At 43.8% G+C, this 17,386-nt stretch overlaps 1 protein-coding gene across 50 annotated transcripts in view; it reads right to left on the bottom strand.

Annotated features, from left to right (window-relative positions):
- The window catches only part of KALRN (kalirin RhoGEF kinase), a 656,402-nt gene that overhangs the window by 241,015 nt on the left and 398,001 nt on the right, over positions 1 to 17,386 (bottom strand). For all 50 annotated transcript variants that reach the window (XM_072725283.1, XM_072725286.1, XM_072725313.1 and 47 more), the window contains exons 20-25: positions 15,671 to 15,786; positions 15,075 to 15,197; positions 7,455 to 7,637; positions 5,879 to 5,997; positions 4,521 to 4,587; positions 3,816 to 3,925 (exon numbers count right to left, since the gene is read on the bottom strand). In XM_072725283.1, the coding sequence (XP_072581384.1) occupies positions 3,816 to 3,925; positions 4,521 to 4,587; positions 5,879 to 5,997; positions 7,455 to 7,637; positions 15,075 to 15,197; positions 15,671 to 15,786 (718 nt within the window). The remainder of the gene's footprint in view (positions 1 to 3,815; positions 3,926 to 4,520; positions 4,588 to 5,878; positions 5,998 to 7,454; positions 7,638 to 15,074; positions 15,198 to 15,670; positions 15,787 to 17,386) is intronic.

Raw genomic sequence — 17,386 nt, 5'->3', positions numbered from 1 at the left:
ATTATGGAAAACCATATGGAGGTTCCTCAAAAAATTAAAAATAGAAATACCATATGATCCAATACTCCACCACTGAGTCTTTACCCAAAGAAAACGAAAACACTAATTTGAAAATATATATGCACCCTGTGCTTATTGCAGCATTATTTACAATAGCCAAGATAAGGAAGTGATCTAAGAGACCGTCGACAGAGGAATGGATAAGGAAGATGTGCACACACACACACTCTGAAATATTGCAAAGCTGTAAAAAAGGAGGCAATCATGCCATTTGTGACCACATGGATAGACCTAGAAGATATTATGCAAAATGAAATAGGTCCGATGGAGAGAGACAAGTATGATTTTACTCATATATGGAGTCTGGAAAAAAACCCAAATAAATACGCAAACAAAAAGTAGAATCAGACTTGCAAATACAGAGAACTGATGGTTGCCCTATGGAGGGCTACGGGGAGATGGGCAAAATGGGTGAAGGGAAGTGGGAGACATAGGCCTCCAGTTGTAGAATGAATAAATCACAGGAAAAAAGGCACAGCATAGGAATATAGTCAATGACACTGTAACTGCTGGATGGTGGCAAATGGTAGCTATGCTTGTGGTCAGCAGAGCATACATAAACCCAGAAAATTACCATGTTGCACACTTGAAACTAATGTAACATTGCATGTCAACTACACACAAATTTAAAAATATTAAAAATCATAAAAAAAGAAGCCCCCAGGAAACCCCTTCGTTCAGATATTATTTTGCTCTTAAGGTTATAATTGTTAATGTTCTGGTAGCGATGGGGGAAAAAAAATCATATCTGATGGTTTTCCCTATTTTGTGACTCTCACAAACAGAAGACTGAATTATGACTTCAACGGCACTAGCCATAAGTCTGCAAAGTGTAATTTTATTTTTAGTCTGTGTGTCCGTTCATCCATCTATCCACCCAACAAATAGCTACTTAGAGTGCATCGTGTGCCAGAGTGATGCAGTAAAAGACATGGGTCTTTTATGGAGTTCACATTTGCTGCATTTTCAAAGTTGCCTTCATTGCCATTTCCTCTCTTATTTATTAGAGATTTTAGAGGTGTTACGCTTTTTCCAATTAATCAAAATTCGTATGGCATAAGGAGAAAGCACATACTCTGAGAAAGCTCTTACCCTCTGGATCCTTTGGATTATTAATACCCAGCTTTATTTCCTTGGATGTTCCCTTAAATTGTGAATAATTTAAAACATTATTTTTTTTTGGTGGAGAGCAAAAAAATTCTATTTGCATTGCAGAATTCCTTTCTTTTTTTTTCTTTCTTTCTTTCTTTCTTTTTTTTTTTTGAATTCCTTTCTTTTTAATGCAGAATATATAACACAGTGGCTGTGTTGGCCTCTCTATTGGGATAGAGCATCACTGGTATCAATACTAAGTAGCCCTTGACCACTATGATTTTGGGGGTCACTTTGTTTTGTTTTGCAGTTTATCTGTCTTCTTTTACTTTATGCTGGTAATATCAGACTACGTGCTCAAGTTCTTGACTTTTATTTACTGCTTCTAAGTTGCTAAGGTCTTAGAAATGATCTTACCATCTAACAGGATTGTTAAAGTGGCTGTAAAGGAGAATAGAAAGCTGTTTCTGTGAAAAGATAAGAACTTTATCTTTGCGATATCTCTTTTGATTGCTCAGAAGCTGGTCTTTATTTTCTTCTTGTTTCTCTATAATGTCATAAATAGACAACATTTGCTGGGGACCCGTGCTCTCGACAATTAAATTTATTCCTCTACAGAATGTAGCATTCCGCATGGTCTAACCTTTTTTTTTTTTTTTTTTTTTTTTTTTTTAAGGGGCTTCTTAGAACTATATTTTGCCACTGGTAGCTATTTCAGCTATTTAAAAACTACTAAACTGCTAACTATGGTTTACTAAAGCGATATCATGAAACAAGAGTAAGAGGTAGATAGTTTGTTATAATTGGTCTATTGTTACAGTTGTACATGAATAGTCTTTTCCCTATATATTGATTTGGTAAAAGCAGGGCTTCCTGGAAGTGCATGCTGTGATCCCTAGACTTCTAGACTTCGTCATTTCTGTAAGAATACAGGGAAAAGTGAGACTTGTTGGCTAAAATCCCAGAGACCACACATCAAGAAAAGTGAAAGTACCATGCCTTACTGCTTACCAGACCAACGTCTTCTCAGACATCCTGAGGGAGATGGGATAATGCTGAGCGGGGCTCAGAGGAGAGAACTGGAATCAGTGGTCAAGAGTGGCTTTGGCTTTACTGGGATCTTATTAAAGAGACACGAGGAGAGACTATTTCTGGAGATTTCCAGACAAACCAAAAGAAGAGTGCTAAAATTTGTGATTAAAAAAAAAAAAAAAGACCGGAAACTTTTATTAAGTATTCCAGCAAGTCAGAAGGTTTTTTTTCCCCTAGAACTCACTGGTTTCATAGCCTGAAGAGTTAACATGTCATGGAAGCTACGTATTTTATGTTCTCTTAAAATTGATGCCATTTGATGACATAAGAGGGTATTAATCATCAGGACCTGATAAGAGTGGCTCTCCATGTCTTATGTAGAGCTCAGGATCATTTTATAGCTCACTCTTGCTTGTTCTTAGTCATTCCTAGCAAAGGGCCCCACACTGAGTTCTTATTTTCTACAGCTGGGCTGTCCATCGGGTAGCCACTTGCCATCTAAATGTACTAAATTGAATACAAAGATTCAATTAAAGATTAAAAAAATTCAATTAAAGATTCAGTTCTCAGCAGCACAGGCCACATTTCAAGTGTTGGGTAGCCACATGTGTCTAGTGGCTATTAGACTGAAGAGCAGAGATGTGAAATATTTCCATCACCACAGAAAGCTTCACTGGATAGTGCCGTTCTAGAGTCTTGCCTCACCTGTACCTATGGTCTCATGAGGAAATCTTGGGGCTGGCAGTTTTATCTCTGACACCTTAACTTGGGAAATGCCTGGATGAGCCTGACCGTAGGACTTCCTTCGAGTTGAATCCTACAACGCTGAACCTTTACCGCTTGGCCCCTCTCTGCAGCAGGGTCCCCAGGGAGCTCTAGGACTTTATACCAACACTATTCCTGTGTCATCAGATTCCCTCTCTTTGTATTTTGAAAACTGAGTTATTTCCACCAGTTCACCATGTAACTAACCAACCAATGTTCTTGGTGACTCTGTTAGCAATGAAACCTGTTTAGTATGTTGTAGAAAAGACACTTCAATTGGGAGCTGGACAAAAAGAATTGTGATGTTTTAGGGCTCGCTCTGTGGTTCTACTCATCTCAACAAGACATAGAGGGCCAGTAGACATTCTCCCCATAAGCTGTCAAGAAATGTGCTCCATTAGGTATTTTGATTATCTATCTGTATGTTCACATGTTTTTGTTTTGGTTGAGAGTGGAGATGATGAGGTAGCTGTGGAGGGAGAAAGTATTTAGGTTGAAATAAAAACTTCAATGGAGTTTGAAACCCAAGCCCCACAGGGCAGAATGATTAGCTTTTGATGAATTCTAGTCTCAGAATTTCCCAGTTTTACTGAAGAGGCTCTACTTTTAGTTCCTCGGAGCTTGGTTATCATTCTGATTGGATATGAAGGTGTTACCTGTAGGTCCCTAAGGAGCTGGGGATGGACACTGCTGAATCCTTGACTTCGCTCTACACAAGTGACTCTGGACAACTGACTTAGAAAATTTAACAGGTAAAATTACCAGGTGGGATTTGCCAATCAGCTTTGATCCACTTGTTGGGAAGCCCTGCCGATGGGTATCTGTGGCCCTCAGTATGCTCTGGGGAAAACCCTCCACCAACCTACTTGTTATGAAAATCGTAGATCTCCTGGATGTTGCCAAAGATGATGTGCTCTTTATTAAGAATCCCAGGGGGGATCTCCTCCACGCCACTGGTCATCTCCCACAGGTAGGTCTGTAAGACAGCAGCAGCATCGTCACTGGCAAGTACTACCAAATGCAGACAAACAGGTCTTCATTCATACTGGAGGGGTAAGACTCCGACTGGGCTTGCATGTGCGGTGTGAAAAGTGAGATGGTAAATACACAAAATGGGAAGAAAGAAAACTCAAACGTTCCATTATCTTCAGCTGTTGCCAGGGAAACTCATGTCCTGAGCTTCAGCAAAGCACAAAGCTCCCGTTCCTCTTATTGATTAAATGTGTGTGTGTGTTGGAGTGTGTTGGGTAGGGCGGGGGGTGGGGTGGGGTGGAGGCGTAGATCTGCAGACTCAACTTAAGTTCATTGACTGCGTCATGGTTTTTATTTCGAATTCAAGTCTTATATATGTTTTTGCTGGGTCCAGCTCCAGTCTGAGAAAAGTTTCTTTTCAAAAGCACTTTCCACTCCCATGCAATTACTACTGACTCTGGGAGAAAGATCTCCTCTGTTGGCTTTTATTTGTGAAGCTCTGGGAGAGACAAAGAGGACTGAGCTTCTCTCAAGGACTTGATGCTGGCAAGGCTGTCATTTTTCCAAGATAGCTGTGAACTGATTACCGCAAGACTTACCTCTAAGCACTCATGTAAGTCTCTTACATAAGCCTTCTCTGTCTGCAGTAATTCAGCCATAATGAATCTAGGAGAAAACAAATGGGCGTTTAGTTGGTTCGAGATCTAATACCCTCCTTCCTTCAAACTTTGCTTCCCTACCCTGGCATTTATGACATTCCCCAATGACCCATTTTTCTATTTCACGACCAAGAAAGGAAGAGTCCTTTCTTCAAAACTCTCTGCCTCTGAGTATTTTCCTCTGAGTCCCTGTCACCTTGATGATTTGCTCTGTATCCCTCCAGCATGTTTGTGTTCAGCTAGTGCCATATTCTCTCCCTTTTCAGCCCCGGTTCCACCACTTTGTGATGCTGTGCTAACATGTGTTCGCAGTTGCATGTGTGTGCTTGCATGTGTGCACAACACGCAGCACCATTTGTGTTCATTCCCACCAGCGGGGCAGCGCGACTCTCAGCTTCCCGCATTTCCTTCACACTCCTGGAATGATGACTGCTGTTCAACAGAACTGCTGACTTACACCAGAACGGTTTGCAGAACCATCACTTAAACCAGGTGTAAAAGCCAGGCAGAGATGCCCAAGACACCACCACGGACACTGAAGGTTAGCAAACTTTTTTTGTAAAGAGCTAGGTGGGAAGTACTCGTGGACCATTAAGTCTCTGTCACACCTCACACCTACTCCACTTTGCTGTTGGAATGTGAAAGGAGCCATGGACAATATGCAAAAAAAAAAAAAAAAAAAAGTAAGTGTGGCTGTGTTCCAATGAGATTTTATTTATGGACACAAAAGGGTTTCACCTAATGTTCACATTGCAAAATATTTTTCTCCTGGTATTTTTTTCAACCGCTTAAAAATACAAAAAAGTAATTTTTCACTTACAGACTATTGGAAGGGGAGGGGTCACATGTGGCCTGTGGCCCATGATTTGCTGACCTCTGGCCTGGATTACCCTGAGCGCTCTGCCACTATTCTTAACGGGGCTCGCTTACAACCTAAACTGGTGTGTGTGAAGCGGAGCATGCAATCATAAGCAGAACACGAGTTCAGTGTTGTGACTGCTCTTCGGTGTCCCTTAAAGAAAAGCTTGTGCTCCGCATCTGCAAGGAGAAGTCTCCCTTCCTCTTGGGCCCCTGAACAACACAATGTTCTCGGTTTGTAAGATGGACAAGGCTCACTGTTTCTACTCTCCAATGCTCTATAAGTTTTGATTACTGTGAAATGTGGGTGGAAGCATCATGTCTGTCCATTCCAACCTCCGTGAGTGGACACATTAAGCTATCAGAGGGATATGTAGCAGTGAAAACCAAGCATAGTCATGAGGAGTTTGCCAATTGGGTAGAAGTTCCCCAAAACATACTCTTTCTTCCGGGCTGACTTCCGCTTCTCTTCATTGACTTCGTGGTTGGCGTCCCGTAGCTTGACCTCACGATCTGAAAGGCTTGCTGGGATGATGTCCAGCTCCAGGTCCTTATTGTCCTACACAGAGAGATCCCAGAGGTCACCTTGGAGATGCTTTGGGAGAGGAACTCATCAGAGTTAGGGGAGGCAATAGAAGGCAAAAAGAGAGAAAGATATAATGGAGCAGGTTAAGAAGAGAGGGAATCCAACACATGGCCACCTACAAGTCCTCTTCTTCATGGAATAGTTCTCTTTTTTTCCCCCCAAATAAGAAATATATAAAATGTTCAGGTCAAATGGTGAGGGCTAATATCCACAGCAAGGAAAAATAGGAAACACATTTAATAATTAGTGTCACGTTTCTTCGAGGACTTTGGTCCTGATTAAATCTAAATGCACACACACACATACGCACATACACACAAAAATATTAGTCTAAGATTGGTTATTAACCATTAAAATAGATGTAAGACAGAAACACATATAAAGACATAAGAAAACTTCCATTTGTCTAGGGAAAATAATAAAAGCCAATATTTTTATTTAAACAAGCAATTTCCCTTAGAAATAGAAAGCTAAACGATACAACAACTATTAAATTTGTCCATCCCTGCTTATTTCAACCACTGCTTTGTATTTATACAGGATGGAAACCTTTAGAAAAAAATCTCACAGTTTAAAGCCCAGGGGAGGTGTTATTATTTCCCCCAATTTTAGTGGTTTGAACCAGTTCACTCTTTAGTCTGTTCTGCTTCAGAGCATCAGCCTATTTAAAGATTTAAGAATTAGAAATCCTAGGATTAAATTGCCAGCCTATATTTAGCTCTTAATTCATAGGTTACTGACCTCTATTACAAAGGAGAGATTAAAAGTCAGTCTTTCCTTGATTCTTGGCAAATAGTACCTTTTTCCAGTTGAAATGTCAAATAGCCTTTGCACAATCACATCTCTTATTCTTGAAAGAACACTATTATACAGACAGGGGACCCAACATTTGCTGATTAACATAATTGGGTGGAAGATGGTACTGATGAAGCCAAGGTAAAGGGTTTAGTCCTCAAAATCAACAGTTAACTCTACACATAGAAAAAACTCTGTTCTGGGAGCACCTGGGTGGCCTAGGTTGTGATCCTTGGGGTCCTGGGATCAAGCCCCATATTGGGCTCCCCGATGAGCAGAGAGCCTGCTTCTCCCTCTTCCTCTGCCCCCTGCTCATGCTCTCTCTCTCTATTTCAAATGAATAAACAAAATCTTTAAAAAAAGAAAAAAGAAAAAGAAAAACTCTGTTTGCAGCCATGGACCCCACCCTTGGCCAGCCAATTTTGCCATATAGCACTAATCAGAAGGGGCTAGAGGTCAATGGCTCACCAAGATCCATTCCCTCCACTAGAAAAGTCACACAAGACAAGTGTTCTAGGGGTCAATAGCTCAGAAAGACTGCGTGGAAAGCCCAGCTCCATCCACGGTAATGAGAGCAGTGGTGCTGAGAGAGATGAGAAGGGAGGATGTCCCAGCTGGGCAACCCCCATACCTACCTCTGTGTTGACACCCAGGGCTTTCTCCAGGGAGTACCGGTACTTTCCCATCCTCAAGGAGAAGTCTCTGTAATGCTTGTCCACCGTGGTCACCCATTTCCTGATCTCTGTGGCATGAATGTGACCTTTCTCCACAAAGCTATCAGCCAGTTGAATCAGAAGCTTCACCTTCTCCTTTGTTTGCTGTCCCAAAAGATGATCCTAAATTACTAGATTACATTTATTCTCATGGCCCTTCAGTCCCATCCCCCTTTGCTTCACAGCAGCCACAGATACCTCACTGCCTGCCTGGGTGTGTAGCCCAGGTCTGTCACTTACTAGCTGGGAGGTCTTGAACAAATTACTTAAATCCCCTGTGCCTCAGTTTCCTTATCTGCAAAAGAGGGATCCCAATACTCCTCCATCATAGGGTTGTTGTGAACATTTCATGAGGTGACAATGAAGAATGCTCAAAGCAGTGCCTAGGGGGGCAGTGCTCACATTAAGAGCTCAGGAAGCAATACATGTTAGCCATCATGATTACGGTAAGGAGCTCGTACATTAATACTGTCCTTTATCAGGTCACAGAATATGTTAATATCACATCTGAGACTCATTTGAGTCTTAAAGCATCTCGAAAAGGTGGGTGGAAGGAGGTGGTGTGGGTGTCTCTGAACCACAGATGAAAAAAGCCGAGGCTTAGAGAGGTTTGGGGCTTGTCCAAGTTCATACCATCTGTAAGTGATAGAGCCTGTTGGCTTCTGGACCACAGTGCCTAGTTCTCTCCCTTCACCGTACTGGCCTGGAGTAGGCTTTGTCAACAGCTAAGTTGGCACAGGCCAGGACCTAAAGAAATCTAATTAGCAGATTTAAGACTAAAGTCTGTCCCTTTCACCATCAGGATCTTGTCTTTAGTTTCCGAGAGAGAGAGAGAGAGAGAGAGAGAGAGAGAGAGAGAGAGAGAGAGAGAGAGAAATAGAGAAGATTAATGAAGCCAGTATCTATTATGGGGCTAAGGTGGAGTTCTGATGCGTATTGGATTAATTTCATTTCTAGCAAGCGTTTGTTCAATACCTACTCTCCATACCACCGTGCAGAGGGCTGTGGGGACAGGCTTGGGGGATAAACAAAAGAGAAAAAGATACTTATTTCCCCCAAAGAGCCCATATCTCTAAAGGGGACAGGACTGTCATGCAGAGTGGTTAAATAACTCAGGGCATTATGAAATTGAATGTCAACATAAGAAGTATGCAGAGTTAACACTTCGGGAAATTTAAAACAGGAAAAAAATGAAGGTGGGCTGGCATGGGCAGGAAAGGTCCTATGGGGAGGTGGGACTTACGTTGTGTAAGATATAGAAACAAAGGAGATATCTGAAGAAGTAAACACTTGCTCATCTTGTAGCCTAAGGTTGGGTTTTGAAACTCCAAGATCAGGGAAGCTTGATTAATTTTGAGAAAAAGGAAAGAATATTTAAATGACATTCTGAGAAGTAAAGTTATCTTTAATGGTGGAGGAGAAGAGATCCAAGTTTTGGATCCTGCTAAAATCTAGATAACTGAGGGGAACTGAGGCAGAAAATCCCTGGAGCAGGGACTAGAAGAGACAGAAGCTCCTGCCTGTATTCCATCCTCCTCCCTCACTTTCCAGGCTCATCTATGGACCTTACACAAGAGACTGACCCTCTCCAGAAATGTCAGAAACAGACAGCTTCTGACCAGAAAGGCCAGCAAGGCCTGGGAGAGGTGGGCTCCAGCTCTCCAGCAACTCGCCTGAGTGTCTCCCAACTCAGGACAGCGGCTGGTACCCAAGCTGGGAGACAAGGGACTGGAAGAGCTTTGTCATGAAGCAAAAAAGGTGGGTTTGAGGATAAGAGAAGCGTCTCCTTAGCCACCATAAGGCAAAGAACACAGCACTGGGAATTGGTTAAGAAAAGATCCCTGGGAGCCTGAGGACTTCATCTCATGGCATTTAGGGGTTTTCTCCCCTCCGCGACCCCGAAAACAACTGTTAAAGGTCTATTTATTTAAAACAGAGATTAATTTTTTTGCAGCTATAAACAAGAAATCTTCATGTAAAACTCTTGAAAATATGCATTTTCTGCTCTCAGTAAGGAGACTTCAGCATGAAATGAGAGTTTTACAACCAGCTGGTGGCAGGAGCCCTACAGGCAGCTCCATCACCGGAAATCATCTCCTGAAACACAGAAACTGTAATTCAGATGCAATAAGGAGAACGGTTTGTGACCAAGAGTATTCCAGATATGTGTGGAACCTGGAGGAGCAAATGGACAGTAAGTTGGGCAGTGTAGACAAGCCCTCCCCACGCGGCCTCACCTACCTTTGTGACAGTCACCATGTTCTTCGTGGCCCCTAAACATCAGCCAACCGAACCTCCCATGCCCCATGCCCCTCCTGCTGTGATGAGTGGTTCCTACTCATCCCCGCTTTCTATCCAATGGCTCTCTTTCATTCCTTTCCTCCGCACAAGCTGAGTGGGGGATGCCCCTTCCAGTGTCCCCACACGGCCACACATGTACCCCTACTTCGGCATGTATCACACTGAGATACTTATGTGTCTCCTTCATTAGACCATGCACTTCTAAAAGATAAGTGTTAACATCTTATTCATTTGTAATTCCAACGTCTAGAAAGTAGCAGGCATACCACGAATGTTGAGTACATGAATTAGTGGGTAAATACTGTGTTTGGAGGTAAGTAAGGCTGGACCAGCAAGAGTTGAGAGTTTATATTGGGAAGAACGAGATGAAAAAATCGGACTCATACACTGGACCCCCCAAGGCACCTACTGAGAGTAGTCTGAAGTGATTTCTTATACACAAGTGACCAGAGGGGCACCATGTGACCTGCCACATGCTTGGCCACAGCTGATGAGATCAGAGGTAAAAACATGTCTCCGTGGGGCAGCCCATCAATATGCAGCCATTGCCTTCTGTGGCAGCCTGGCCTAGAATCTCTGTCTGAACAGGGAGAGTTAAAGTTCTTTTTCTGGGGACTTCAACAGCAGAGGGAAGAGGGTAGGTGGTGCAGGGTAGAAGTGAAAATACAGAAGCAGACACGAGAAGAGAAGGGCAAGCTGAATCATAAGAACGGTGATTACATATTCCTGATCCCCCGTCATGAGATGACCAGACAGTGGGGTTGCTGAACTGCCCTTGGTCTAGCTTTCATGCCCTTTCTTGCTCTGCACATGAGGCCGAATCATTCAGATTTTCTTGGACTCCTGGGAGGTCCAGCCATGGCTTCTCTCTTCATTGCCACATATAGCCATATACTATCTGGTTTGAAACTCAAATCTTGCCCCCAAAACAGAGTAACTTATCGAAGACTGACAAAATGGGGGTCAGAATGCAGAGGCTTCTGAATGGTAGGGTCAGAAGAATGGGTGTGATCTTGTGGACAAAAGGGAGTCTTTAGGGGATATAGTTCATGTGGGCCTGGAAATCTAGAGGAGACAAGTCTCTTATCTTGAGCTTCATGGGTCCCCTCCCGTGTGTTTTGCTCTTTCTGTTTTGAATTCTATGTAACCTGCTAGAAAAAAAGGGGTCAGTAGTTCTATTTTTCTTCCTCCCTCCCCCCTTCTCTTCCTTCCTTCCTGTGATCAGTTAATATTACACCATCTTTCCCTAATCAGTGAGCCTTACTCTGACTATAGTTTGTCAGAAGCCCTTTCAGTGTCTTTTGCATATTATCACAAGTCTGTTAAGATTTAGCCTTCTTGATAGAATTCTTATAATCTCGTTGCAATCTTCCAATCTGCCCTTCATTGCAGGTATTCCTTGTCTTTATTGATATACTGCTTGTAGATATGAACTTATCAAGCTCCCTGATGTGGGTAAACAGCCATAATTCCTCCTGAGTCTCAGAAACACAATGCCCACCTTTTATCTGAACTGTTCAGATTCCACTTTTCTCACTGTAAGGCACCTGACAGCCCAGCTGTCCCCTTCCCTCATGGCCTGAATTCCTGAATTAGCTAATTTAGTTCAGATCAGGTTCCAGTCACTTTGCTACCACTTAATTCTCTTTTGTTAAGAGGAATTAAATCCAATTTATCTCATAGCTTCTTTCACTGTCAGAGAGAAAATGACGAGTCTAAAAAAGTGTTCTCTTGACCTCATCACTCATTGGGAGATGTTCATCAAAACTCTGATGGGATATCACTTTAGACCCTCCAGGGTGGCAATATTAAAAAGACGAATGATCACAAGTGTTGGGGAGGACGTGAAGAAGTCAGAACTCTTGTACACCACCAGTGGGGATGTAAAATGGCACAGCGACTTTAGAAAAGAGTTTTCGGCAGCCCCTCAAAGAGTTAAACAGAGTCACCATATGGTTCAGTCATTCCACTCTTAGGTATAGAGCTAAGAGAACTGAAAAGATATGTTTACACAAAGGCCGGTACACAAATATTCACAGCAACATTATTCATGGTAGCCAGAAACTGAAAACAGCCCAAATGTCCATCGACTGATGAATGGATAAACAAAATGTGGTGTAGCTTTATCATGGAATATTATTCAGTCGTACAAAGGAATGAAGTACTACTTAAGGAGGGCACTTGATGGGATGAGCACTGGGTGTTACACTATATGTTGGCAAATTGAATTTAAATTAAAAAATTTTTAAAAAGGAACGAAGTACTGACACAGGACATGGATGAACCTTGGAAACATTATAAGTAAAAAAAAAGACACAAAAGACCACGTATTATATGATTCCATGATTCCGTTTATATGAAAACTCCAGAATAGGCAAATTCACAAAGAAAGAAAATAGAGCAGTGGTTCCAGGGCTGAGGAGAGGAAGGAATGGGGAACGACTGCTAATGGGTATGGGGTTTGTTTGGGGGGCGATGAATATGTTCTGGAGCAAGGTAGTGGCAGCGGTTGCACAGCCTTGTGAATATACAAAAACCACGCAATTATAAAAATCGAAAAACCAAAGAACCTAAAAAAAAAAAAAAGTTTTGCTATTAGAAGAAATCGATTTCTTCCAGCTGTCAAGATGATTAAGCTTTCCTATCATCATGTGCCTGGACCCCTCGTAAATTCTGAAACCCACATTAGGAAAGTACCTTGTGTATTCTCCTAACTGGCTTTTCTAGGCCCACCACGATAAGAAAAATGGTATCCTCATATCCCCACCCAAATTCTCTTTATCTGATTTTTATTCTTTTACTTGTGGACCGCTATGTAGCAAGTACCTTTTTATATCCAATGTTTCTTCTACTTGATCTGCATCTTTGGAGCAGAGTATAATAATTCAATATATTCCATATGTTCTATTGCCTTATTTAGTCGTGAGGGCCACCATATTTACTCGCTTGTGGTTTAAGGTCAATTTAGTTTCCAATTCAAATTCACTTTCCTGGTTACAAGGATTACAATCAAAGATAGCTGGTTACAAGAGGCTTGCCTCAGGGAAGTGGGGCTGGAGTGGGACTGGGGGCTATCACCTTTTATCAGAAAATCTTTGGCTGGATTCATTATCCTGTAGATAGCCTAATAACAAACAGCCCCAAGCCTTGGGACACGTCAGATGGGAAAATGAAACTTCATTACAGAAAGAGTTAAGTTAGGCAGGAGAGAGAACAGAGAGAGCCAGAGCAAGAGAATCATATTAAATATAGATTTGGGAAAGGAAGTCGTTGAAATCTACTCAAACCTTTTTCCCCCATGTTCACAAATATCTGCAGCCTCTCTTCGATGCTTGATTCAGTCAAGTAAGTGAAAAAAGCATGGCTTTTATCCTTTGGGCCCTTGCTGGCTGATATAGGAGATAACATCCTGGAGAACAGGATGGTTCATGGCAGGTCCCTTAAGGGTTATGCAGACGACAATGGCTGGAGTGTAGGGATGGGTCAGATCACAGCCTGGGGTGTTGCCAGGATCACAGAGGAGGAGGCACTCCAGGAGAAAGGTGGGCTCTTTATAAAAGGTACAAACTAGAAGGAAGGAAAGGACATTCTACGCAGAAAAATAGTATAGAAAAGGTACAGAAGCAAGAAAGTGTATGATGTATCTCTCAGAGGGTAATAAAATACATCCATTCAGCTGGGGCATGATATTTGCACGGAAGAAGGACGAAGATAGTGCCGTTGTGGAGGTTGTCGGCCTGAAGGCACTGGCGAAACACTGAAGTTCTTGGAGTGGGTGGTAATATGACCCACCCCGTATTTTAAAGATGAAGAGAAATGATGAGCAGGATGGATGGGAGGGAAGGAAAGGCCACAAGCATGGAACCCGATTACCACGGTTACAACGTGAATGGAAAAAAGGAGAAGGATAGGAAGAAGATTTGTTAAATAGACTAAAGAATCCTCTACATTTCCACTTAGGTTATGAACAGATTCTGATCCTGAGGAGTTCTACCACAATCCATCTTACGTGGGTGGGGACGCCAGTGGATCTGATACCATTCAGCTTGTTAATGGTTTATTATTGACGCTCTTTGGAGAGGGAACGATGACACAACGGGGGTCATTCAAAAGCTATTTTCATTTGGCTTTGGGAAGAGATCTGTGCATCTGCCACCTTCCCGTGCTGTTTGCTCTAGCTGATACCGAAATGAGTCTCTTATCCAAACTGACAGCTTTCCACGTTGGATAGAAAGGCCCCAGAGCTCACAGGTTTGCAGGGGAAGCTCTCCCACGATCAAAAGTTTGTCGTGTAGGATTCATAAAGTGAATAACCACTTCTGAAGCATCAGTTCAGGGATGAGGCAAAGGGCCTAACTTTGTTAGCAAACTAGAGGAAATTTGCCTTCGTGTCAGAGGGATCTCTGGGGAGGATAGGCATTAGTGCATCCCCCATCCCCACCCCTGCCCTGCCATGACCCCCACAAAAGCAGCTCTCATCCGATCCGGGAAGAGCATCTGCCATGTGAGGAAGTGATGCCAAGACAGGCTCCTCCGTGGCAGGGAGCCCAGTGAGAGGGACGACGATGCTACAAAGAGCGAACTGAGACAGATCAGATTTTCATTCAAATCCAAGGGTCCTCAGGTCAAATCCCGGCTGTGAAAACACATTTTCTCCTACGATAGCATTTCCTGCCTCAGTGTGAATGGGAATGGGAGGGTGTGGGCCATGTGCACCAGTGCACATTTTGTTCCCCAGAGGCCCCAGCCTGGCTCGTTTGCCAGCTCTGAGGCTGGATGGAAGTAGTCAGCTCAGGACATGAGACGCTCCCTTGCTTTGTGAACCCATCCAGAGTCATCGGCCTATGGGGTTGACTTCCCAAACCATTCAAACACCAAGAGTGTGGATGGGTGCCGACGTTCACACATGCAGCTGCATTTCCCATGAATACATCCCTCTGCCTTCCTGAGTCTGAAAGAATACAGCCGGGTCTAGACCTGAAGCAGGACGATGATGAGTATTTGGAAGCTCAGCGTATCGGAGCTGACTCCCCTCCTACAGATGCTCCATCCAGCAGCTGCAGTTCTCTGGGTGTTCAGGTTCCAAAGGGGATCATCCTACCTGGGCTTCCCCACCTGCCCCGCCAATTGCCACCGCGGTCAACATTTTGGGGTACAGAGGCTGCTTTTCCTTCCATAATGTGGAACTGGCCAGACTGGGGAGTGCTGGGTGGATGGGGGAGGGCCCGGGATGCTTCCTACCTTGGCAGGCACCCTGAATTCCCCATATTCTTTCAACAGTTCCTGAGTCTCCTCTGTGGTCTCTCCGGTGGAGGTATGCGTTGAGAGGTAATATTCCCCTGTTTCTTGGATCCAGTCCAGCGCCTGTGGGAGGAAACAACCCACCGGGTCCCCCATAAGGCAGCTGTCAGTAGGAGGACATGCACTGCTACGCTGAGACAGTGTGACGGACCCAGGAAATGATGGCACGTTCAGTCAGTATGTAGCTTGGAAGCTGATTTCATGACTCAGCGCTCTCCTTTTAGACGTGGAACATTCTACCAGTAAAAACAGTGTCTCACCCACTGGCCCCCACCTTCTAGGCCAGGCCCAGCATCATCCATGAGTTAGGGGCAACCTAACCCCAGCATCTCCTCCCAGTCCCTGGTACAGAGTGCTTGGTAAAGGCTGAAGGACTGGTAAGGGATAGTCGGTTCTCCTTCCGTTTGTTGGCACCACTGCCCATGTCTACTCTGCCTACTGCCATGACCTTCTTCTGGACTGTTCCATGCCATGGTCATTTGGGCATCTGCACAGCCCCAAAAGTGAGGCAAAGCTGGGGAAGGCTCTGGACATACCTGCTTAGCGCTGCGCTCAAACACCACATACTGCTGGCACTGGTCTAACCGCCGCTTCTTCAAAGTCCAGAAGTGCAGGACACGGTTCTCCCTCTGTAAGAGCTCACTCAGGATGGCTGTGGGGCAGAGGAAATGAGCACTGGTTGGGGAAGGCCATGAACAAATCTGGCCAGCCACTTCCACCGCACATGCCGGGTACCAGATAACTATGACTTTCAAACCTCCCTAGTGGGACGAATCCAGGTACCAGATGTGAGGAAACCAAAGCCTGGTCCATAAAGAATCTCCCAGAGGGGAGCAAGATCCGAGGAACTGAGGCGAGAGCCTCCAGAGGAGGCTCCACCAGTTTAGGGAGGAAGAGCATGTCCCCAAGGTAATTTAAAAAGGACACGGATTCTCTTCATACCAAAGTCAGTCCTTGGTGGTAAGAGACCTTGGGAAGTGTCGGTTCTTAAAATGCCAACTAACCCTTTGGCCCCTGGAGCCTATGGAGAGTGAGGGGACTTGGTAAGAATCCCAGCCACTCTTGAGTTCTAGGAGACGGTGGGAGAAGAACAACAGCATGAGGACCACGTAACTGCGTGGATGACCCGGGGCCTGAGGCACACTCTCTGCCCTGTACAAGAGGCTGTGCACAGAACACTTTAACAGCATGACCTCGATTTTACAACCTCTAAGTCATGGTCATAGGGAAGCTGTGTTAGAAACATATCTCCTTGGAATCGTGTCTCTAGGTCCAAACTTCTGTGTTGTTTGGGATCTGATCTGATCATAAGAAAAGGTGAAAGCTTTTCTCATGTTAACTCTAATGATGTCAAGTGAGAGGAAATGCACAAGGCATGTAGCACCATGGTGGGCCACGGTAGGTGTCCGGCTGTGTCATGACTCTCCTTCCTCCTGTCATTACAGCAGTGGCTGCCACATGCCCAAGTTTCCTATGTGTGTTGCTAGTGTGCTCTATGCTTGAAGCACTCACCTTTAGTTTGTATTATGTCTGCCTCTGGCTTCCTGCTAACTCTATTAGATACTAATACACAGTAATGGTGATATGAAAAATTAATATTTATTAAGCACTCACTTCGTGGCAGGCACATATTCTCACAATATCCTGTGATGCACGTATGATTATTACCTCCATTTAAAGATGAACAAAGGGAGGTTCAGAGAGGCTAGGTACCTTGTCCAGGGTCATTTGGATAGGAATGTTTGACTTCAGAGCCTGAGTCCTCAGCTGCCTCGGTCCTCTGGGTTCTAGGGGCTGTGATGCACAATGTTTATAGCAGCAATGTCCACAATAGACAAGCTATGGAAAGAGCCCAGATGTCTATCGACAGATGAGAGGATAAGGAAGATGTGGTGTGTATGTACAATAGACTATTACTCAGCCATCAAAAAGAATGAAGTCTTGCCGTTTGCAACGATGTGGATGGAGCTAGAGGGTATTATGCTGATCAAAATAACTCGTTCAGAAAAAGGCAGATACCATATGATTTCACTCATATGTGGAATTTAAGAAACAAAACAGATGAACATAGGGGAAGGGAAGGAAAAATAAAATAAGATAAAGACACAGGGAGGCAAACCATAGGAGACTCCTCACTATAGGGAAAAAAACTGAAGGTCGGTGGAGGGGAGGTGGATGGGAGGATGGGGTAACCAAGTAATGGGCATTAAGGAGGGCACATGATGTAATGAGCACTGGGTTTTGTATGCAAT

The sequence above is a fragment of the Vulpes vulpes genome, chromosome 1 (genome assembly GCF_048418805.1).
Source record: "Vulpes vulpes isolate BD-2025 chromosome 1, VulVul3, whole genome shotgun sequence".
Taxonomy (NCBI): Eukaryota; Metazoa; Chordata; class Mammalia; order Carnivora; family Canidae; genus Vulpes; species Vulpes vulpes.
This window is presented reverse-complemented; position numbering and strand designations above follow the sequence as displayed.